The sequence below is a fragment of the Trachypithecus francoisi genome, unplaced genomic scaffold, assembly GCF_009764315.1.
Source record: "Trachypithecus francoisi isolate TF-2019V2 unplaced genomic scaffold, Tfra_2.0 Lachesis_group13, whole genome shotgun sequence".
NCBI lineage: Eukaryota > Metazoa > Chordata > Mammalia > Primates > Cercopithecidae > Trachypithecus > Trachypithecus francoisi.
The window spans coordinates 25024403-25048760 of NW_022681458.1; the positions used below are offsets into that span (position 1 = coordinate 25024403).

The window sequence follows — 24358 nt, forward strand, 5'->3', positions numbered from 1 at the left end:
GACACCCTTAGGAGTGACTTTTTTTTTTTTTTTTTAAGTTCAGAGTCTGTTAATCTGGACTAATCTGGTTTACACTCCCTACAGGCCAGGAAGACATAAGTTTCTCAGCACAGCAAAGATCATGTCTGTGGTTAAACTCAGAAAGGTCTGAGGGAGTAAAGCTCTGAGTAAGGTTTTGCCAAACAACAGAAGGCTAAATCTGGCTTCTTTGTGCTTGGGGCTTCTGATCTCTGTTGGAGGAAACTTTGGCAGATGCAATTCCTCCCTTGCTGGTCTTTAATCTAGGTTAAATAACACCACCTCGTCCCACCTCCACCACCAGGACAAAGAGTTATGCTACTATTATAAATTGTACTCTCCTGTCCACTATTCCTTTCCAAAAACAAATCACATGACATTACAGAAGCTTAATTGCAAAGTATATGAGGTGCTAATATCTATGTATAGCATATTCGAAGTATATGTAGCTAATATCTATGTATAAATTCTCTGTGTAAGATTCAGCCTAAATAAATAATTTTTTTTTTTTTTTTTTTTTTTTTTTTTTTTTTTTGAGACGAGTCTCGCTCTGTCGCCCAGGCTGGAGTGCAGTGGCCGATCTCAGCTCACTGCAAGCTCCGCCTCCCGGGTTCACGCCATTCTCCTGCCTCAGCCTCCCGAGTAGCTGGACTACAGGCGCCCGCCACCTCGCCCGGCTAGTTTTTTTTGTATTTTTTAGTAGAGACGGGGTTTCACCGTATTAGCCAGGATGGTCTCGATCTCCTGACCTCGTGATCCGCCCGTCTCGGCCTCCCAAAGTGCTGGGATTACAGGCTTGAGCCACCGCGCCCGGCCAATAAATAAATTAATAAACAAATGAATGAATAAATAAATAAATAAAACCATATTAGCAGTTTGGGGTTCTGAATGTATTTAAATGATCCTTGTGAGGCAAAGATTCTGACTTGCCTACCAAAATAACCATTCTTTCCTATAATCCCAGCACTTTGGGAGGCCGAGGCAGGTGGATCACCTGAGGTCAGGAGTTCAAGACCAGCCTTGGCAACATGGTGAAACCCCATCTCTACTAAAAAAAAAAATACAAAACTTAGCCGGGCTTGGTGGCATGTGCCTGTAATCCCAGCTACCCGGGAAGCCAAGGCATAAGAATCGCTTGAACCCAGGAGGCGAAGGTTGCAGTGAGCCGAGATAGTGCCACTACACTCCAGCCTTGGCAACAGAGTGAGACTCTGTCTCAAAAAGCAAAACAAAACAAAACAAAACATAAAACAAACAACCATTCTTCCTTTTTCTCTTCAATTAGTGTGAACCCAATATTTAGCTGAGAATATAGCTACCCAGCCCAACAACTACATTTCCAGCCTCTTTTGCTCATGAGATCATGTGACTGAGGTCTTGCCAATGAGATATAAGAAGAATTGAGTGGGACTTCTGGGAAGTCTCCTTGAACAGGAAGGATGTGTGCTTCTCTACCCTTTCCTGTATTTTATCAGAAACATGGATGTGATGGCTGAAGATGTAATCAGCACTGGGATGTTGAGGATAAGGGTGAGAAGGGTCACATCCTACTAATGGTAGAGAAATAGAAGAAGCCTGGGACCTGGATTACTTTACAGGGTCCCAGGATGGTCTGCCTCCAGACTTCTTCTGTACGAGAAAGAAATACACTTCTATCTTGTTTAAGCCACTGATATTTTAGGGTTTTAATTCTATGCAGCTAAATCTAAATCTAAATGATGCATACAAATGTTTACCTTCTGCTACACTGTGGTAGCCCAGCTTCCTAAATGTCTCACTCCATCCCTGTCTATTATCTTGGTGGATGTGGTTACCCCTGAGGTTCTTTATTCTCCCTGACACATTTAGTCACATACTCCCCTCAGTTCCAGGCACCGGTAACACCTTCAGGCTCCCAAAATGACACATAGGAGAGTTCCGTTGTCCTAGATAAATGGTGATTTTAGGGCAGGGAATCAAGAAGAGTTTGTCCACTGGATGAACTGCTTTGGCACAATTGCTCGTCTGTTCCCTGCCCTCCTGGAACCCTCAAGATGGTAAAACTGATCAGTATGGACTATGGTTTCCCAGAAGAACTGCGGAGAGCAGGGGGTAATTTAAAGAAAGAATCTGCTGGAATTGTAAGATGATATATAGGCTACTGGGGCCAGAGGAGGAAGTAAGTTGTTGGGAGTTTAGACCGTGGAGGTTTCTACCTCTTGGATGGGGTCCTTGTTGGAGAGAGTGCTTGAGATATTGTCAGATTCAAGCAACTCTACAATGCTGTAGGGAGAACAGTCCTCTAGACCCAGCTTGCTGCAGAGCCAGCCACAGAAGCCTTTCTCCATGTCCCGGGCAGCTTGCCACCATGCTCCCCAGGACCATGAGAGCTGGACCACAGCGGCGTAGAGGCCCAGGGAGGAAGCCATGGCCATGATGAGCACTGGATAGAAGAGAATGAGGCAGGGGCAATACGAGATCTTGTGCCAGAAGGTCCTTTCCTCATTATACACGAGGAAGATGTTGTACCAGGTGATAGTGCCGTAGTAGAAAGAGACAACAAAAGAGAGGATGAAAACCACAGGCAGGCAGACCAGCGTCCAGAGGACCACATGGGGCCCACGGTCGGCTCCCACGTGGCAGGCCATTCTTCCTTCAGGCGTCGTTTCCCTTGATGACTCTTTAGGCTTGGTCAGTTCCTGCAGCTCTTTCTCTGTCAATGTGACATGGATATCCACCATCTGACCCTTTTTCTTCCCTCGTGTGATGGTCCCAGTTAAGGTGACATAGCGGCTGTCCAGAGGCAGGTTCCACATATCTGCAGGGTACAAAGGAGGTGAGAGTCAAGATCAGAAGAGTGGGCATTGCATCTCCATGTCGCACCCTCCTAGGCTGGGCATGAAGACAAGAGTAGCCTTTTTTACAGCATCTGGCACAGTCCTGAGTCAGTGATTCAATGGTGGACTGAGTGGGTTTCCCTTGGGAAGGCGACCACTGGTGTTATTGCTCCTACGTGAATTCTCACTCCTTGTGCCTGGGCCCTGATAAAATTGTGAGGCATGTTAAGCTTGTTTTTTATGTACTCTCTCTGCTTTTGGAGGCCTCAATCTTGGCACAATCTCTGTGGCATGGAGGAGTGTGAGGAACTTTGATACAGACATGATGCAAATGATGATCCTATTTCTAGGTAACCAGTGCTGTGAAGATACTGTTCCTGTGTATCAGCTACTCTGTCAAGACTGCATGTGTGTGCACTGGACTGATGGACAGCCATCACCTTCCCTTCTCACGCCTAGTTTTGTGCTTTCTGAGAGGGGGCCCCTCACATGCCTGATGCAGCCCTCACATCTAGGGGCTGCATGCACACACACATGCATCCCACATATACCATACACATACACCCTCTCACATACTACATACACACCATACACACACACACACACACATACATGCCATATCCCATACACATACCACATACACACGACACTATCCCATACACACACACATGCCATCTCCCATACACATACCACATACACACGACACTATCCCATACACACACCACATCATGCACACCACACACACCTACCATATACACATGACACTATCCCATATACACCACACATCATGCACATCACATACACATACCACATACACACCCCATACACACACCACATACACCAAACACCATACATAACACATATACCACACACATGCCACATACAACCTCCCCACACCTACCACATACAACACATACATACACATGCCATATACACACCACATACCCATACATACCACACATACACACAACATACACACATCACACACCACACACTCCACACACACATAGACACATCACACACACTGCACATACACACACCATACATGCACACAAATGCTACCCCTCACGCATTCCACATATACACACTACACATACCCACTCACATGCCATAGGCACACACCACATAATATACACATTCTACACACACATCACATACCCATACATACTATACCACACCACACATACCATACACATACACACACCACACACACACACACACACATACATGCCATATCCCATACACATACCACATACACACCCCATACACACACCACATACCCATACATACCACACATACACACACATACATGCCATATCCCATACACATACCACATACACACCCCATACACACACCACACACATACCACACATCACACACACTGCACATACACACACCATACACACACACATGCCATCTCCCATACACATACCACATACACACGACACTATCCCATACACACACCACATCATGCACACCACACACACCTACCATATACACATGACACTATCCCATATACACCACACATCATGCACATCACATACACATACCACATACACACCCCATACACACACCACATACACCAAACACCATACATAACACATATACCACACACATGCCACATACAACCTCCCCACACCTACCACATACAACACATACATACACATGCCATATACACACCACATACCCATACATACCACACATACACACAACATACACACATCACACACCACACACTCCACACACACATAGACACATCACACACACCGCACATACACACACCATACATGCACACAAATGCTACCCCTCACGCATTCCACATATACACACTACACATACCCACTCACATGCCATAGGCACACACCACATAATATACACATTCTACACACACATCACATACCCATACATACTATACCACACCACACATACCATACACATACACACACCACACACATACCACCCACACATACATACACCATATACTCCCCCATACCACACCACCTACACCCATCCACACACATACCACACATCACACACACACCATACAACACACACAAACAGCCCACACACCTCCACATACAGCACACCCACACCACACACCACACATACACACACATACATGACGCACCCACACAGAACAAAATAGCCATCTTCTGGCCACCCTAGAAGTCTGGGTGGGGATGGGAAAATACAGGCTTTAGGCAGGCATGGACCTTGGGCCCTGTGGCCTCCTTGCCCCACAGCTGAGAGATAAGACGAAGTCACCTAAAGAGCAGGGCCCTGGATAGTGGCAGGAACTCTGCTTACCCAGAGAAAAGGAATGTGCAGTCCCCCAAGCCCCATCTTTTCCCAGTCTTCATCACGGTAAACACCACCATCTATCCTCCCTGTCATTCCTGTCAATCACCCAGGAGTCATCATTGATTCTCCTCTTTCCCTCACTCCCTGCCTCTGGTCAATCAGCAAGTTCAGACTGCATCCTGAATCCAGCTTTCTCCTGCTATCACCCGAACTTCTCCATTAGTGCTACTGTGGCTGCAGGGACACAATAGTCTCCCATCAGCATCCAGTCTTAACCCTTATAATTCACTCTTTTTAGAGAAGCCAGAGTGATCTTTTACAAATATAAACGAGATGATGTCTCTTTGCTTAAAAGTCCTCCATTGCCTTCCTCTTGCACTTGGAACAAATCCCAAACTCTTTGCCAAGACCTGCAAGGGTCACCAGGATCCAGCCCCTGTCCACCTTCCTGTCCTCCTCTCACCATCCTCCCGCTTATTCCCTATACTCCCTACACTGAAATAACTCCTTTCCATAAGCAGGTCAAAGCTGCTGTCACCTCAGGGGCTTTGCCCTTGCTGTTCTGCCTCCTCCAAAAACTCTGCCCTAGAACTTGTCACGGTGGCTCCCTCATGTCATTTGGATCAATTCAAACGTCACCTCCTCAGAGAAGCCTTTCACAACCATGCAATCTCTCCACCACCACCTTCCACCCTCCACCAGTACTCATCTTCCCATCAGCGTGGTTTTGTCATCTTTGGAACTCATACCACTACCTGAAAAAGTATCTTTTATTTGTTGACTTGTTCACTGTCTGTCTTTCCCTGAAGGTCAACTGCAGAAGAGCAGGGAAATTGCTTATCTTATTCACCGTGAGCATATGTCTTAGAGATCTATCCACCTACACAAATAGATCTGCCTCATCTCTCTATGGCTGCACAATAATAATAATAATTATTATTATTTTTGAGATGGAGTCTTGCTCTGTCACCCAGGCTGGAGTGCAGTGGCAGGATTTTGGCTTGCTGCAACCTCCACATTCTACAAACACACATTCTCCATCTCCCAGGTTAAAACAATTCTTGTGCCTCAGCCTTCTAAGTAGCTGGGACCTCAGGCATGCCCCAGCACACCCGGCTAATTTTTGTATTTTAGTAGAGATGGGGTCTCACTGTGTTGGCCAGTCTCAAACTCCTGTTGTTGGTCTCAAAGTCCTGACCCCACATGATCTGCCTGCCTTGGCCTCCCAAAGTGCTGGAATTATAGGTGTGAGCCACCGTGCCCAGCCTCCACAATAATTCTTAATACAAATATGTCATAGTTGCATTAGCTGCAACAAATATTCTTATACATGCCTCCTTATACAAGGATAACATGGGCACAAGTTTCATGGAGTAGATATTGATAATTTCTGGGTCATGAGGTATGCATATTTTGAACTGTGAATTTTACTAAATATTTAATAAATGTTGACAAGTTTCCTCCACAAAGTAGTTGAGGCAGTTTCCACTTTCACTAAGGTGCATGAAGTATATCCATTTTCTCATATTGATGTATTCATATTTTACCCAATTTTTGGCAAGCCTACATGGGAAGGAATACTATATCTTATTGTTGTCATAATTTGCCATATGATTTTCTTATGGCAAATTTTCTCATAATTTTCTTTATTTATATGAAAGTCAACAATTATTATTTTATATACATTAAGTAGTTAGCATAGTCTGCTTGTGTTACCAATTTTTGTGTATAAATCAGCCTTTTCCATTACGTTAGGAATTCTGAAAGGGTGGAGATTTCTGTATTATCTAGAAAAAATGTAATAGGTGCTCAGTAAATACCATTTGTTGAATGAAGACTGTAATATTGCACCAGGCGCAGTGGCTCATCCTATAATCCCAGTGCTTTGGGAGGCTGAGGCGGGTGGATCAATTGAGGCCAGGAGTTCGAGACCAACCTGGACAACATGGTGAAACCCAGTCTCTACTAAAAATACAAAAATTAGCGGGGCATGGTGGCGCATGCCTATAGTCCAAGCTACTCAGGAGGCTGAGACAGGAGAATCGCTTGAACCCAGGAGGTGGAAGTTGCAGTGAGCTGACATCATGCCACTGCACTCCAGCCTGGGTGACAGAGCAAGACCCTGTCTCAAAATAAATAAATAAAAGATGGTAATATTACAAGAAGAAATGTATCACAAAGAAGAAATAGGTCAGTGAGCATATGCCTGTCTGTTCTGGAAGATACCCTTTTGGTTTCCTTCTCATGGCTTTAAACAAGTGGGCTAGAGAGACTTACCATCATCCACAGGATAGTCTAGGAAATCATCTCCCTCCTCCTCTTTAGGCTGATCTCCACCTTCTGATTCACCAGGCTCCTCATCTGTTTTCTCATTGTCTGAGCGGTAGATGATGATGGATTCTGGGCGTGACTCTTTCCTCTTCTTTTTCCTGCGCCCTATTGTGGATTCCCCATCCAGCGCCAGGGCAGCAGCCACAGCCTTCCTGAGAGAGCCCTGGTGGGGGCTTGGGGGCTGGACCTGGCCTTCTACTGCTGCTGGATCTTCCATCCCAGCCCTGACGTCTACCTATGTATTATAAAGAGTCGGATTTCTTTGAGCAAACTCACAGTTCACACATCACAGAGCTTCTTCCTAGATGGGGCTATGCATGTCTCAAGGATGCATTCCACCTGAAAGACAGGAAAGCAAAGCCATCAACAGGAAGCAAATGGGGTGAGATGGACAGGAATGTGGGAAAGGATCCTCAACTTGGCATAAGCCTTCCTCTCCCTTTACTTCTTGCAACACTTTATTTTGGGAGTGCAATAGACATCTCTTACAATAGATAGTGAATAAACTTTTGCTACAGTAATATTTTTGTCATTTATACAAACATATAATATTTGGCAAAATCCATGTAAAGGAATACTATATCTCATTGTTGTCATAATTTGCATTTTCCTTATTCATATGAAAGTCAACAATTATTGTTTTTTTTACATACATTAAGTAGTTAGCATAGTCTGCTTGTGTTACCGATTTTTGTGTAGAAATCAGCCTCTAGTTGGAGAATGCAGAGTATAACAAAGTTGGGTGAGGAAGCCTTACCAGTAAATGAGAGTTAAGAATCACAGGTAGGCCAGGCGTGGTGGCTTACCCCTGTAATCTCAGCACTTTGGGAGGCCGAAGCAGGTGGATCACCTGAGGTCAGGAGTTCGAGACCAGCCTGGCCAACATGGCAAAACCCTGTCTCTACTAAAAATACAAAAATTAGCCGGGCACAGTGGTGGGTGCCTGTAATCCCACTACTTGGGAGACTGAGGCAGGAAAATCACTTGAGCCTGGTGTGGAGGTTGGAGCAGCAGAGGTTGCATTGAGCCAAGATCGTGCCACTGCACTCCAGTCTGGGAGACAGAGTGAGACTCTGTCAAAGAAAAAAAAAGAAAAAAGAAAAAAACCACAGGTGGCTGGGACCAGTATTCCAGACTTCTGGCTATTGAGTCATACATTAAAACTATACTCAAATGGATAAATATAACATTAAGCAAGCCACTCAAAGATGGTACAACCTCACCAACCATGTCTACCTTGCTATTCTGTACAGGAAATCTGTCTCCTGGCTTCTTGTCAGCCCACAATCTCAAAAAGTTGCTGGGATTTGTCCTATCACATGCTGAAAGAGTGGTGGGGAGGCTTCACTTTTACCCTTAAAATAACATTGTCTCTCCACTTTCTGTTCTGGACATCGCAGGTCTATATACCTGTCCTTCATTATTTTTCCTGGTAACTTATTTGTTAAAGAAAGCAGGTCGTTTATCGTGCAGATTCTCATAGTCTGGTTTTTGCTGATTGCATCCCCACAGCATATGCCTCTGAACTCTGTGTTATGAGTTGATAGTTACATAGAAAGTCTTGATCAATTTCATGTTGACATTTTTTTGGTTGATGGTTTGTTTTATTTGGCAAGACAATTTTAGAGGTGGTGTTTTGTACTTCCATTAGAAGTCCCCTAATGTCTGGTTGACTCTTTTTGTGAAGTTAATAGCCCATTTATGGCCATTGACTATACCCATTAAATCATTAGGGGTTACCGAATGATGATATTCCATTTCTCTCACTTCTTCATTTATTGGCTAGAATACTCTCATGCACTTTTAACATACTCAGTTTTAATCCCAGTGAAAGAGGCAAATGTTCCTGCTGTTATGCAATATTATTGGCATTTATACTGTGAAAAATAGCTTATGAACTATAGTGGCACCCCCGATGGATATAAAAAGTTTCCAAGCTATTTACCAAAAAATTCCCCACTTTTCAAATAACTGTGCATATTATTGAGAATAGCAAGCTTCTGCTCACAACCCTGCTGCCCCACACTCCTCGAGGCTGTACACTCTTCAGCAACTCCAGGTTACTAGCTGTTACTTTTGTTCCCAACTCCCAAATCCCTCACTGTATTTCAGTGCTCTCTGAGCCTTTCCTTTCTTGCCACATGTACACCATTTGCCATCCCTTTATTCCCAATAATAAAGCTTCTTCTCCTCTCATGTGTATTCAAATGTTCCCAGTGTCTAGTGGACTGGCCCAGTGGATGGGAGTGGGGCAGTGGAGAGAAGAAACACAAATTTCACCAGACTCTAGGATTCCACTAGGCTCCATTCATTTTGAAGCAAATCCCATGTCTAAAAATTGTATATCTTTGGTAATTACCATGTGACAGGAAGGACTGTATATCATATCTCTTCAAATACCAAAATACATATTTTTTTTCTCATTTCAATGTTTCTAAAATTTAGGTGAATTTTAAGCCCAATGGAATGGCTTTTTCTCCCCCTCCAGGCAGGGGAGCTCTCCTCTGCTGCCCTCTCACCCAGTATTTCCTCTGTCCTCTGTTAATTTTCTTTTCCTTTTTTTTTTTTTTCTTTGAGAAGTCTCGCTCTTTCGCCCAGGCCGGACTGCAGTGGCGCTATCCCGGCTCACTGCAAGCTCCGCCTCCCGGGTTCACGCCATTCTCCTGCCTCAGCCTCCTGAGTAGCTGGAACTATGGGCGCCCGCCACCGCGCCCTGCTAATCTTTCATATTTTTAGTAGAGACAGGGTTTCACCGTATTAGCCAGGATGGTCTCGATCTCCTGACCTCGTGATCCGCCCGCCTTGGCCTCCCAAAGTGCTGGGATTACAGGCGTGAGCCACCGCGCCCGGCCCCTCTGTTAATTTTCTTTGTCTTTCCGTTGGATTGGCAGGTGTTGGATCTAAATTAATTTTATACCTGGGCACTAAACTCAATGCCTGGAATAAATCAGGCACCCAGTGACAGAATTGGGAATCTTAGTGGTAGGATCCACAGGAAGAAATGGGCAGGTTTCACTACATCCTCACTGCCTGACTTTGCCTGGGGGTGTACTGTGGGCAGAATGAGCGCAATTATCTCTAAATTCTTATACATGGAGCTTTCTGGACCAGGAGATTAAGTTGGCTGAGGTGTCTAAAAGTACAAAGATGTACCCAGGGAGAAGCAGGGGAGAGAGCCCTCCGAAGGTAAATAGCTCCAGAGGACAAGTATCCAACCATTAGAATGCTGAGCAGGTCTTGGGCAATGATGAGCTCGACCAGGGCTCTTCTACCAAAGTGGCCTCAACACAGAGGACAGTGGACCTCTACCCACAGGAAACTGAATGTGGAAGCTGAACGCAATCCACCCCCAGGTGAAGATTTTCAGGTTTTGTTGTTAAACACAACAACAAATACACACACACACTCTTCTTTTTATTATTACTTAAAGTTCCAGGATATACATATATATGTATATCTATATATGTACTTATACATATGTATATATACACAAATGTGTATATATATACATTTCTAATTCTACTCTCTAAGTAGAATGTTTAATACAAAAATATTTTCCCAGATCAAGTCCTCTTGTAAACTGACACTCAGAAAGCTGCATCATGGTAATTCTATGGTAGGAATGACCTCTGAACAAACCACTTTGTACCTACTTGAAGGGTGCAATGATCACAGCTTGGGAGGCCACCCTAATCCACTGTGTTTTCCTACTTAAATCTTCTGTTTTTCTCTGTAGTTTCCTGGGGCAGCTTGTGAAGGGCCTTCCTTGGCCCTTCTATACAGTGTAAGTTTTCACACTAGGGGTTGAGACCCTGAGGAGATTAAAGGACCAGAACTTTTGAGCTGGGAGAAGGTTTATGTTCTGTACTCCTTACTCCTTCTTTGAAGATGTGCCTAGATGTTCAGAAGGGAGACAGAAATGTTAAAGAGTACATGTGAGAAGGCAAGTTACAAATCTCATACTTCTTGTTCCCTTTTCCTCTCTCTTTGTTGAGGGGTAGTGCTCTAGGAAGATGTGGCAGGGCAAAGTGAACACATGCATGGAGATCATGACCCTTATTAATGGGCCTTACAAACAACAAAAGGTGGCCGGGTGCGGTGGCTCATGCCTCTAATCCCAGCACTTTGGGAGATCAAGGCAGGTGAATCACTCAAAAAAATTTTTTAAATTTAATTTAAAAAAACATAAAAAAGCTCAAGCCTGTAATCCTAGCACTTTGGGAGGCCGAGACGGGCGGATCGCGAGGTCAGGAGATCGAGACCATCCTGGCTAACACGGTGAAACCCCGTCTCTACTAAAAAAAAACTACAAAAAACTAGCCGGGCGAGGTGGCGGCGCCTGTAGTCCCAGCTACCTGGGAGGCTGAGGCAGGAGAATGGCGTGAACCTGGGAGGCGGAGCTTGCAGTGAGCTGAGATCCGGCCACTGCACTCCAGCCTGGGTGACAGAGCGAGACTCCGTCTCAAAAAAAAAAAAAACATAAAAAAGGTATGGTGTTTGACACTCTTGATTTGGTTGGGCACAATGGGAGAGGCCAATGTGAGATAACTGGAAGAGCTTCCTGAGCCCAGGGACAGACTAATATAGAAAATAGTAGCTAAGAGAAGCTTTGGAGTCTCTTGGGGATATAAAAGATAAACGTGATCATCTTGTCAGCTGATGGCGGAGAGGGACAATCCTATTGGAGGCAAAAAGAGAGATGACTTTTGAACATCCCATTAAAACCTTAGATAAGAAATATGAAATGTAAAGGGTTAGTGAGCTCCTGGCCATTCACATTAGGGGGCTATTTTTTGCCTCAGGCACAGCTCATTTTAGAAAGGTGCCCAGCCAATGTCTACTCACAGTAGTCACAGGACAGAGACACTGTCCTTGATTTACCTTGAAACATGACTTCCTCATCTCCCTACAATTAGAACATTATCCTTTGAGACTACAAAATATTCCCACAAACTTAGGAAAAGATGGATTGTTTTGTAGTCATGTAAAAAGTAGACAGTAGAACCAGTTTTAAACCTGTTCAATTGATTAACAACAATCTCCCTCAGCATCTTAGTCCATTTGAGCGGCCACTAAGAAAATACCGTAGACTAGATGGCTTATAAACAACAAAGATTTATTTTGTACAGTTCTGGGAGCAAAAAGTCCAAGATTAAGGTTAGGGGTTTGGTTAAGGGCTCACTTTCTGGTTCATAGAGGGTACCTTCTCACTGTGTTTTCACCTGGTTGAAGGAGCTGGCTCTCTGAGCCTCTTTTTTTTTTTTTTTGAGAGGGTGTCTCACTCTGTCACCCAGGCTGAAGTATAGTGGGGCAATCTCAGCTCACTGCAATCTCTGCCTCCCGAGTTCAAGTGATTCTCCTGCCTCAGCCTCCCAATTAGCTGAGACTACAGGTGCCCGCCACCACACCTGGCTAATTTTTGTATTTTTAGTAAAGATGGGGTTTTGCCATATTGGCCAGGCTGGTCTCAAACTTCTGACCTCATGATCTGCCCGCCTTGGCCTTCCAAAGTGCTGGGATTACAGGCGTGAGCCACTGAGTCCAGCCTCTGGGTCTCTTTTATGGGGGTACTAATCCCATTCCTGAGGACTCCACCTTCATGACCTAAAGCCTCACCTAAAGCCATCACCTTGGGGGCTAAGATTTCAACATATGGATTTTGGGGGAACACAAACCATACCATAGCACTCAGCAAAGTTGTTTTTGGAAATTAACCCATCAGTCAGTCCTTTGTTTCTGAAAGTCAATCAGGTGAGTGACTCTGTCCCTGTTTGGCTGACTTTCACACTAGTGTGAGTTGACTTTTGGCCAATCAGGGTCTGGTACTCTGATGTTGGCTTTCAAAAACGTGCTCACTTAGGCAGTTGTTGATTTAACACGTTTAAAACCAGTTCTGGTGACTACTTGTTATCAGGAATACTGAAAAAACAGTGTTTTCCTAAATATGGGGGTATTTTTTATTGTTTCCTGCAAGGCTGGAATGATATCAGATGTCTCAGTACTAGAATATGAATTATCTGTTGTCATGCAACAAATTACCCAAAAAGTAAACGTCTAAAACCATAAAAAAGTTATTATCTCACACAATTATGTGTGTCAAGAAACTGGGAGTGCCTTAGCTGGGTGGTGAGTAGTCTTCTCTACCTGCTTCCTGCCTATAGAATTTGGAGGTCCAAAAGCCTTTTGTTTTGTTTTGTTTTGTTTTGTATGGTTTCTGAACCTTTTAGTGTTCTGTGAATAGAATTTTCTCAAAAATTCTGTGGGATTCCTATAAATAGTTTCTCTGAGTCAGAAATGTGAGAGTGGCTTAGCTGGTTTTGTTTCAAGATCTCTAAAGATGTCAGGGCTGCTGGCTTCCCCCAGTGTGAGTGGTCTGAAAACAGGTATTTTCTTTGACCACCCTGACTTGACTCTTGATCCCATCTCTTCCTCATCCTTGATTTCCTCCTTCTCCAATAGCTCCAACTTCCTTTTACTGGCTCTTTCCTCTTTGCCTTCAAACAAACTCAGAGTTCCTCATCTAGAAAAAAAATAACTTTACCTTGCCACTTTATCTGATATCCCATTTTTCTCCACCAAGCTTTTCTATCAAATAGTTTATAGCCACTCATATCCAGTTCCTCCTGCAGTCTTCTGCCACCTCCTAACCTCTGTACACACACACACACACATGCACGTGGAAATCACTTGCAAAGATGATTTAGGCCAGGAAATTAGCATTTATCAAGCCTTATGTGTCAGGCTGTAAGGTAAACTCTTTATAGATGTTACCTTACTTGCATGTCTCAACAAGCTTGACAGGTAGGTCTTATTTTCCTCACTTCACCTATTAGGTTCAACATGTTAAAAATAGCAGTGAGAGAACTTGGGTTTAACTCTATACTTGCATAACTCTAAAGTCCAGGATTTCCCCACCGAGATTTAGAAGTCAAGGCCGGGTGTGGTAGCTCACGCCTCTAATCCCAGCATTTTGGAAGGCCAAGATGGGTGGATCACTGGCAGTCAGGAATTCAAGACCAGCCTAGCCAACATGGTGAAACCCTGTCTCTACTAAAAATACAAAAAGTAGCTGGGTGTGGTGGCGCATGCCTGTAATCTCAGCTACTCAGGAGGCTGAGACAGGAGAATCGCTTGAACCTGGGAGGTAGAGGTTGCAGTGAGCTGAGATCTTGCCACTGCACTCCAGCCTGGGCGAGAGAGCGAGACTCTGTCTCAAAAGTAAAATAAATAAAATAAAATATAATGAAAATAAAAAACTAGAAGTAGTCGAGTTGTAGTAGGTGCAGTGAGCAGCTGATGGTTTTTGGTTTTTTGGTTTTGTTGTTTGCTGTCGAAAACCCTATTTTCCTTCATTTGATGACAGATCCACTCATTTCAGTGAGGAACAGTCTTGAAAGTGCCTCATGGGATCACAGTGACCACTTCACCATTCTTATTCTCCTTGTCACACCAGTGCTGTTGATTCCACTAATTTCCAAATCTTTCTTGAACCTTCCCTCACCTCCTTTAACTTTCTACTCTCATTCTCTTTTACCTCTCAAACCTTCCTTCTGTCTCTTTTGCTCCCTTATCTGCCTTCTCCAACCCATAATTACCAGTGTTTTGTAGGCCCGATTCTTAATTCATTGTCCTCTATTCTCAATAGCACACTGTTCCTCTTGTTGAAATATACAGCCTTCCTGCACACAGCTGTAGGACCACTGCTATACCAAGAACACCCAAATCTAGATCTCAAGACTGTATCTCCAATAGCCTGGCGAATATTTTCTAATTGAATTCCCATCATTTTAGCAAAGCATGTTCAAACCAAACTCATGTTTATTTATAGCAGACAACCTCTCAGTGTTACCAAGAGGAAAGGAAAAGGGGGAAAGGACAGGAGAAAGGGATGAAGAAGGAAACTCCACAACGTTTGTGGAGTTTACTGACTGTGTAATTTGGTAGGTTCTGTGTTAATTGATTATATAGTACAGGCATTATCTCACTTAATTACACATTCAAAAAGTATTTATGTATTCATTTATTTTTAGAGATAGGGTCTTTCTATGTTGCCCAGGCTTGACTTGAACTCCTAGGCTCAAGCAATCCTCCCACCTCAGCCTCCTGAGTAGCTGGGACTACTGTCATGTGCCACTGTGCCCAGCTTCAGTAAATATGTATTAAGTAACACTATGTGCTAGATATTGCGCAATTGTTCTAGGTACAACAATTTTTTTTTTTTTTTTGAGACAGAGTCTCGCTTGGTCACCCAGACTGGAGTGCAGTTGTGCAATCTCAGCTCACTGCAACCTCCACCTCCAGGTTTAAGCGATTTCTGTGCCTCAGCCTCCTGAGTAGCTGGGACTATAAGCATGTGCCACCATGCCCAACTAATTTTTGTACTTTTAGTACAGATGGGTTTTCACCATGTTGGCCAGGCTAGTCTCAAACTCCTGACCTCAAGTGATCCATCTGCCTCGGCCTCCCAAAGTGCTGGGATTACAGGTGTGAGCCACTATGCTGGCCTAGGTACAACAATTTTGTGAAGCAAGTATTATTTTGCAGAAGAGGACACTTGGACTTAATAATAGTAACAACAGAAACTTATTGGATGTTTATTGTGTGCCAAGTGTTCTAAGTACTTTAAAATAATCATATTGTTCAATACTCACAACAAACCAATGAAGTACGTACTTTTATTGTTCCCATTTAGAGGAGAAATTTGCTCAAGCTTACACAGGTAGTAAGTCGTGGGGATGGAACTCACACCCAAGTTTGCTAATTTCAAAGCCCATGTTATTTTCATTGTGTCATACTACTCGCCAACATTTATCCAAAGATCTATAAACTTCTAGAATGTTCTTTGATGAACCCATTTCCTATATGAAGGACATATTTCCATATACCTAATAATAATTAGTCTCAAAGTACTGCTAGTGATTCCTATGAAATCTTTTTGTTAATTTGTTCATTTGAATTTCTCCTACCACCATATGCCAGAATACAGCCTTCATACTACTTTCTGTAAACTGGAAGACATTCTAAAATAGAAGACATTCCTCTATCATTTTTTACCATATTAATGGTGATTAATAAAACAAAACAAAACAATATTTTTATTTTATCTTGCCATTACTGACTAAAATATATCTGAAGGCCTGCCTGGTGTTTGAGGCTCTCCATATTTACGTCCCACCCTAGGATTCAGTAACAGTTTTCCCCCCTTCCCTTTCCCACAACATGACTACTCAACACATCTGCTTATGTTGGTTTCTTCATCTTTGTCACACTTCACCTTTTTCAAGCCTGGCTCAAGACACACTCACTCACGTCCTTTTCTGTGACTACCCCAGCCCCCATATCCTCTCCTCCCACCCTAACCCTGTGTTGCTGGTGTGTGGTGAGAATTCAATGAATGGCCCAGTATAAAATGCCTAATACATGACTGACATTTCATAAATATGTTTCTATTCCCTTTATTTGGCCTCCTTCTATTTGCAATGTAATAGCATTTGCCATCTGAACCATACTCTTAATACTTAATTACACAGCATTTCACATCATTGTATGGATTATAGATGGCATCATGAGTTTTCATTCATCTTCCTAAGTAGATAACAAACTTCTAGAGATCAGGAACTCTCTTACTCTTCTTCTTCACCACCAACGGGAAAACCCCAGGGCTGGACATATAGTACAAAGTCAGTATGTACTTGTTGACTTGATAGGACAGAGAAGAGAAAATGCCTTACCAGAAATATGACATAAATAGCTGTTAAGAAAGAAAAGCTTAATTCTCTTCCCCATTTTTGTATACTTTATTATGCTGTTAGTATTTGATCTGAGAAGCAGGTTCTAAACATCTCTCCTTCCTTTTAGATTTCACAAGAGAGAGGTTAAAAGAAAATTTTACCCAATTTCCAAGGCTTTAATCAATAGACTTGAGAGAAGAGAGAGGACTTTGTTCTTTTCTCTGGAAGTTAAGCTGTGCCCATCTTCCACTTCCACTTCCAGTCTAAAGATTATTAATAGGCTGGTCACGGTGGCTCATGCCTGTAATCCCAACACTTTGAGAGGCCGAGGCAGGTGGATCGCTTGAGATTAGGAGTTTGAGACCAGCTTGGCCAACATGGTGAAACCACCTCTACTAATCGAGACCATCCTGGCTAACACGGTGAAACCCCGTCTCTACTAAAAAATACAAAAAACTAGCCGGGCGAGGTGGTGGGCGCCTGTAGTCCCAGCTACCTGGGAGGCTGAGGCAGGAGAATGGCGTAAACCCGGGAGGCGGAGCTTGCAGTGAGCTGAGATCCGGCCACTGCACTCCAGCCCAGGCAACAGAGTGAGACTCCGTCTCAAAAAAAAAAAAAAAAAAAAAAAAAAAAAATTAGCCAGGTATGGTGGCACACACCTGTAATCCCAGCTACTCTGGAGGCTGAGGTAGGAGAATTGCTTGAACCTGGGAGGCGGAGGTTGCAGTGAGCCAAGATCACGCCACTGCACTTCAGCCTGGGTGACAGAGCGAGACTCTGTCTGAAAAAAAAAAAAAAGATTATTACAAATGTGATATTACAGAGTGTTAGCTTCAAGCAACCATTAACTCTGGACTCTTGGTCATCGTAGGGGGGAAAACAGGTTTTTAAGAACATGCTTATACTCTGCAACTCATGCTTAGAATAACTGCTTTTAAGCCACTTTTGAAAAAAACTATCCAGATAATTCTTTTTTTTTTTTTTTTTTGAGATGGAGTTTCACTCTTGTTGCCTTGGCTGGAGTGCAATGGCACGATCTCAGCTCACCACAACCTCTGCCTCCCGGGTTTAAGCAATTCTCCTGCCTCAGCCTTCTGAGAGGCTGGGATTACAGGCATGCACCGCCATGCCCAGTTAATTTTGTATTTTTAGTAGAGATGGGGTTTCTCCATGTTGGTCAGGTTGGTCTACGAACTCCCAACCTCAGGTGATCCGCCCACCTTGGCCTCCCAAAATGCTGGGATTACAGGCGTGAGCCACCGCTCCCGGCCCAGATAATTCTTAAATTCATCTACCCAACTTTCCCATCTCCACTGCTTCTCCTCTGGTCTAGGAGGCCACTGTGTCTTAACTGTGGTTCTAAAAAAAATGCTCCTATCTTCCAGCTTCCACTCTTGCTGCCTTCCAATCAATTCCTCACTCAGCAGTAAGAAACATCTTTTACTTAATTTTTAAAAAAAATTTTTTGAGACAGAGTCTCACTCTGTCACCCAGGCTGGAGTACAGTGGCGTGATCTCGGCTCGCTGCAACCCCCACCTCCCCGGCCTGATTCTCCTGCCTCAGTCTCCTGAGTAGATGGGATTACAGGTGTGTGCCACCACGCCCAGCTAATTTTTGTATTTTTAGCAGACATGGGGTTTCACCATGTTGGCCAGGCTGGTCTCAAACTCCTGACCTCAGGTAATCTGCCCACTTCAGCCTCCCAAAGTGCTGGGATTCCAGGCATGAGCCACGGCACTCAACCAGAAACATCTTTTTAAAACATATCAGATTGCCGGGTGTGGCAGCGCGTGCCTGTCATCCCAGCTTCTTGGGAAGCTGAAGCAGGAGAATTGCTTGAACCTGGGAGGCAGAGGCTGCAGTAAGCCGAGATCGCTGCCACTGCATTCTAGCCTAGGAGACAGAGCGAGAATCCATGTCAAAAATAAAAAAAAAAAAAAAAAAGAAAATCAGGCTGTTTTCTGCTTAAAATCCTCCTGTAACTTCCTACTATTATACAGGTGGAAGTCCATGTGGCCCAAGGACCTCCTGATCCTGCCACTCCATCTATACCACCATAGGAGGTACACTATGCTCCAGTCACACTGGCTGTGTATTTATTCCTCAAGAGCACCAAATGCTTCTAAATGCTTGAGGTCTTCTTAAGTGCTGTCTATTTTGCTGCTCTGCCACTCCACCCCTGCCTCTTCCTATGCCCGTTTTTGTTTTTTTTGAGTCCTTGTTCAAATGTCTCCTCCTCTGAGCCCTTCTTGACACCCGAACTAAAAACTTGACTCCCTGCTCTGCCTCTCATTATTCTTCATCACAGCAGCTTGTTTCCTGTATAAGACTTACCAACATTTGTAATTATTTATTTTTCTTTTACTTATGTATTGCATAGCTCTTCTACTAGACTCTAAGCTCTATGAGGTGGTACCATAGAAGAAGACGAACAAGTAGATGTTTGATAAATCTTTTTAAGTGACTGGGTGAAGTGGTAGCAACTCAGGAATAGCTTATTTCTGTGAAAGCCTGAGACTAGGGAGAAGTTTAATAAAAAGACATCAGTAAGCTCCTTTATATGCCTCGTTATGGCACAATTGCTAGGTAGTTTTGCTTCAAGGTGGGGGCAGGACCAGATACCTCACTGACATTCTTTTAGCACTGAGATTCTGGAAGTCTAAATGTTGAGAATCCCACAAGCCCCTGTCAGTCTGAGCTAGCAGCTGCTTTGCAGAGGGGAGAAAATAAAGTTACCAGGCAGATGGGGTGGGGGAGGGGTGGAAAGATGAAGGCAGCCATTGCTAATGGGGTATGACAGAGCCGTGGGGAGAGGTTTGGGGGTGTGGGAGGCCCTTGGCCACAGGAATGCCTGTTTCCCCAGGACAAAGAGGGCAGTGACGCAGAGCACAGGGAAGAGCAGCATTTGATTCAACCAAAGGAGTGGTCAATGCGGCATGGTGTGGTGGCCTTGGGAAGAGATGCCTCAACTGGAGGCAGAATTAAAATCTGAAAACAAAGAGCGTCCAAGCAGCAGAACTATTGTTGTGCTTCCAGGCCTTTTTGCCTGGAACTTAGCGGATTAGTGGACTTTCAAACCCTGACAGAGGTCAGAGGCAGAGGCAAAGAGATCATGCCTCCTAATTTTAAACAAAAGATCACTTGAAGAGACCCCAAAGCTCTCTTAATCGCAGGTTCTGCCTGGATGGTGAAAAATCGCCTTCTGACTGCTCATCCTGCAGCTTCCTTGCAGCTGAGGAATGGCACCTTGTCATCCTCAGTGGGCATAATTGGCTTGCAGCCCCCAGTCCCTGTTTCATTGGAAGACATCAGAATCCCACTCTCAGTCTACTCAGCAGCCACACAGAAGGCGCAGAACAGCCAGATTCCACTGACCCACCCTGGCACACCTCTGAGAATCCATGGGTCCAGACCAGGGCATAAATCATGTTACATTATATCTTCAGTAAAGTTATCATTTAAAAGAATTTAAAGTGTCCCCACCCACAAGAAAGAAAGCCTGGACTTTTCCTGAATAAGTTACCCCTCAGAACTGAATCAATATTTCTTTTCCTTAAAAAAAAAAAAAAAAAAAAATACTTTGTCATTGGGATCAAACCAAGAAGAGTTTTATTTTTCTGCAACAATACTTTGAGCTTTCCTGTTTGAATTTACTTTGTTTTAAAGGAGGTGATGGTGTTGTAATTTTGAAAAATTGGTCCTAACTACAGAATTGACTTAAGTAGTAGAGGTAAGTGATTCCTGGATAATCTAGCAAATGGCAACCAGGAGATTTATCCCTTTCTTTAATGAGTGTAGATTTGAATCTGTCAGCAACAAAGATAGAGGGAGAAGTGTTTCTAAAAAGAGATCAGAGAAGGACAAGAGGATGGAGGAACAGGGATGTGTAGTTGTCCAACAAGAACCGCAGCCTGGCTGGTGGGTGGGACCTGATGGAGGAAGTGATGTCTGATTCCTCTGTCAACCAGACCCATTTCCAAATGGCTTTTGAATCCTAGGTGGTAGGTCCAACAAAAGGATGATGGCATTTATTTGCCTTTATTTTGTTTTAATACCTGTCAGGGGAAAATGCAACACTCTGACAACAGCCTTAGAAATAGCATCCCACCTGGATTGTTAAGACCACGGCAACTGGCACATTTGGCCAAGTTCTTATGGTGAAGTCTCAGTAGGCCAGTCCAGGTGTAATCTCACTCTGGTGGGTTGACAGCGGGAAGCAAGATGAAAAATAAGGAGCATATCTGAATATAAATCACTGTTACTGGGCACCAAAGCACAGATGAGAAATTTCCCTCATCCTCAGCGGGTTCACCGTCCTGCACAAGGAATGAACTACAGGACATGATCTCAAACACCTATAGATACATCTTGCAGGAAGCATGCACCCTTCAATGAAAGATCCTCTTCTGGACTTGCTATGCAGCCCAGCTGAAATGGATCAGGTCTCAAACCTGGTAAAGATGATCTTTCCCCTTGATTCTTGGGTGGGGAGTGGGAGGTGAGACGGGGGTGGGCCCGAGTTTATTTTTCAAATCGTGTATTCTCTTGGTTCTGTGGAAAACTGCAACCGTATCTCCTTTTCTCCTTCACTCTCTCTCCCGGGCTCCCTCCCCAAGGATGAAAGGATCTGAAAGTCGGATTTCTCCCCCTCAGCTAAGCCTGCCCTTTCTCTCCTTCCCAGCCAGCAGCACACAGCACCTGGAGCCCCAGCATCGCCGACGTCCGACCCTGGCAGGCGGGCGCAGCGAGGGCGCCGAGCTGCAGCCCTTTTCCAGCTGCACTGGAGATTTAATTATAATTAATCGTGAGAGCTTCAGCCTTGAGGATTGAATTTTTGAAATACAGCACACCCCGCTGGTTTCTTTCTGGTCTCTCTCTTTTTTTTTTTTTTTTTTTCATTTCCCTTCCACCCTCCCCAATGGCATCGAAATTTTAAAAAACGAACGAGGAGTCTCACCCACACCTGCCCAGGGACCGACGCTGGCGGAGGATGCGGATAGCCGGCGAGGAGCTGTTCTGCTCCGGGTGGATGCGGCTTTGCCGCGGCGCGCGGGCGGGGCGAGGGGCGGGGCGGGGCGGGGCGGGGCCGGGCCGGGCCGGGGAGGGGGCGGGGTCCTGGCGGTCACGTGGGCTCGGGCTCTGCCCTGCCCTCCCGCCCGCCTCGAATGGCTCTGAGAACCAGCAGGCGCCCCGCTCAGCTGCTCTGGCACGCCGCTGCAGAGATGGCCTCCTGGGCTAAGGGCAGGAGCTGCCTGGCGCCTGGTTTGCTGCAGGGCCAAGTGGCCATCGTCACCGGCGGGGCCACGGGCATCGGAAAGGCCATTGTGAAGGAGCTCTTGGAGCTGGGTACGTGAGCGGGCCGCTGGTGCACAGACATGGCTGGGGTGTCCTGGGGTAACCTGGAATCGGGAGCCAGGGGCTCTCGGCGGGGTTGGGGGAGTGTGGAGCTGTAGAGCAAAGCGGGGGCAGGTGTGGGCGAAATTACGACCACCATGGAGACAAAAGAGAGCAGCTCTTCCTAAGGAATTATGGAGCCACTGGTTAAAAACTAAAGGGACCACTCAGGCCAAAGAGACTGCCCGAGATAGGCAATAAGAAGAGCAGTGACACATGCTGTGCAATTAGTTTTATATTCAGATTTAAAATTCATCCATTCTATATGCTTAATGTGAGTGATTAGGAAACGTGGGAAGACTGCGTTTAACTGGAAAAAATTGTAAGCATACTGAGAGTCTCTCACAGTATCTTCTCACATCTCTTAACCACAGCAAGGAAATATGCTGAATATTTACCTTAACTTGGGTGAAGAAAGGCCTTTGTAAACACATAAGTGAGGGAATAAACCACAAAGGGGAACATAAATCAGTCTGCCTGTATGAAGGTGTAAATCCTCATTGAATTTAAAAAAATGTATAAAGTTTAAGGGCATATGAAGAAAAATATTTACAACATCGATAAATTGTTTGTTGGTTTTGAGATAGGGTCTCACTCTGTTGCCCACGCTGGTGGGTTCAAGGGATCCTCCTGCCTTGCCTCTGACTCCCAAAGTGTTGGGATTACAGGCTGAGCCACTAGACTCGGCAAAGAAAAAATCCAACACACTGATAGAAAAATTAGACTAATGGTATGGACTAAGTGTTCCAAAAGAACTACAGACAGGCAAGAAGCATATGAAAAAATAATCAACTTTATTGGTAATAAAATATAAAACAGTAAGATTTCATTTTTCTAACAAAATTTTGAAATATTGGGAAAAATTGAAGTGTTGATGCAGGAATGAGAAGGCAGGAATGTAAATTATTACAAAATTTCTGGAGGGCAATTTGGAAAAAAAGATCCAAAAACCTTCACAATGTTTATGCTCTATGACAGTAATTCCTTTCTCAGGAATTTAAAGAAACAGAGTCAAGCAAAGATTTTCATGCAAGGATGTAGTCTTGAGTAGTGAAAAAATGGAAATTACCTAAAAATCCAATATGAGGGAAATAGTTAAATCAATTACAATGAAATATAATGCTTCCATTTAAATATCTTGCTATTTGTCCTGGCGAGGTGGCTCATGCCTGTAATTCCAGCACTTTGGGGGGCTGAGGCGGGCAGATAACCTGAGGTCAGGAGTTCGAGACCAGCCTGGCCAACATGGTGAAACTCCATCTCTACTAAAAATACAAAAATTAGCGAGGCATGGTGGTGCACACCTGTAGTCCCAGCTACCTGGGAGGCTGGAGGTTGCAGGGAGCTGATGTCAAGCCACTGCACTCCCGCCTGGGCAACAGAGTGAGATTCCATCTCAATAAATAAATAAATAAATATCTTGCTATTGAAGACTTACTTGGATAAATGCATACCATATTATTGGGAAAAGTAGAATTCTAAACCTAATAGCATTCCAATTTTACTTTTTTTTTTTGTTTTGTTTTGAGATGGAGTTTCACTCTTGTTGCCCAGGCTGGAGTGCAATGGTGCCATCTCGGCTCACCGCAACCTACCCCTTCTTGGTTCAAGTGATTCTCCTGCCTCAGCCCGCCGAGTAGTTGGGATTACAGGCATGCCCCACCTCGCCTGGCTAATTCTGTATTTTTAGTAGAGACAGGGTTTGTATACGTTGGTCAGGCTGGTGTCGAACTCCCAACCTCAGGTGATCCGCCCGCGTTGGCCTC

At 44.4% G+C, this 24358-nt stretch overlaps 2 protein-coding genes across 5 annotated transcripts in view; one reads left to right on the forward strand and one right to left on the reverse strand.

Moving 5' to 3' along the window:
- Positions 1 to 836: 836 nt before the first annotated feature.
- TMEM169 (transmembrane protein 169) lies at positions 837 to 22268 on the reverse strand. 4 transcript variants are annotated; one of them, XM_033230345.1, is made up of 4 exons: positions 22156 to 22242; positions 21307 to 21393; positions 7413 to 7701; positions 837 to 2815 (listed from the first exon to the last, which is right to left on the reverse strand). In XM_033230345.1, exons 3-4 carry the CDS (start codon positions 7681 to 7683, stop codon positions 2193 to 2195), a joined length of 894 nt encoding a protein of 297 aa, XP_033086236.1. In that variant the 5' UTR covers positions 7684 to 7701; positions 21307 to 21393; positions 22156 to 22242; the 3' UTR covers positions 837 to 2192. The 4 variants fall into 4 exon arrangements, with proteins under 4 accessions (XP_033086236.1, XP_033086233.1, XP_033086234.1 ...); XM_033230342.1 differs by having other exon boundaries at positions 7413 to 7805; positions 22156 to 22241; XM_033230343.1 differs by lacking the exon at positions 21307 to 21393 and having other exon boundaries at positions 7413 to 7805; positions 22162 to 22268.
- Positions 22269 to 22315: 47 nt separating this feature from the next.
- PECR (peroxisomal trans-2-enoyl-CoA reductase) overlaps positions 22316 to 24358 on the forward strand; it is a 42050-nt gene continuing 40007 nt past the window's right edge. The window contains exon 1 of the mRNA XM_033230340.1: positions 22316 to 22544. Coding sequence (XP_033086231.1) covers positions 22364 to 22544 — 181 coding nt within the window. The 5' untranslated portion in view covers positions 22316 to 22363. The remainder of the gene's footprint in view (positions 22545 to 24358) is intronic.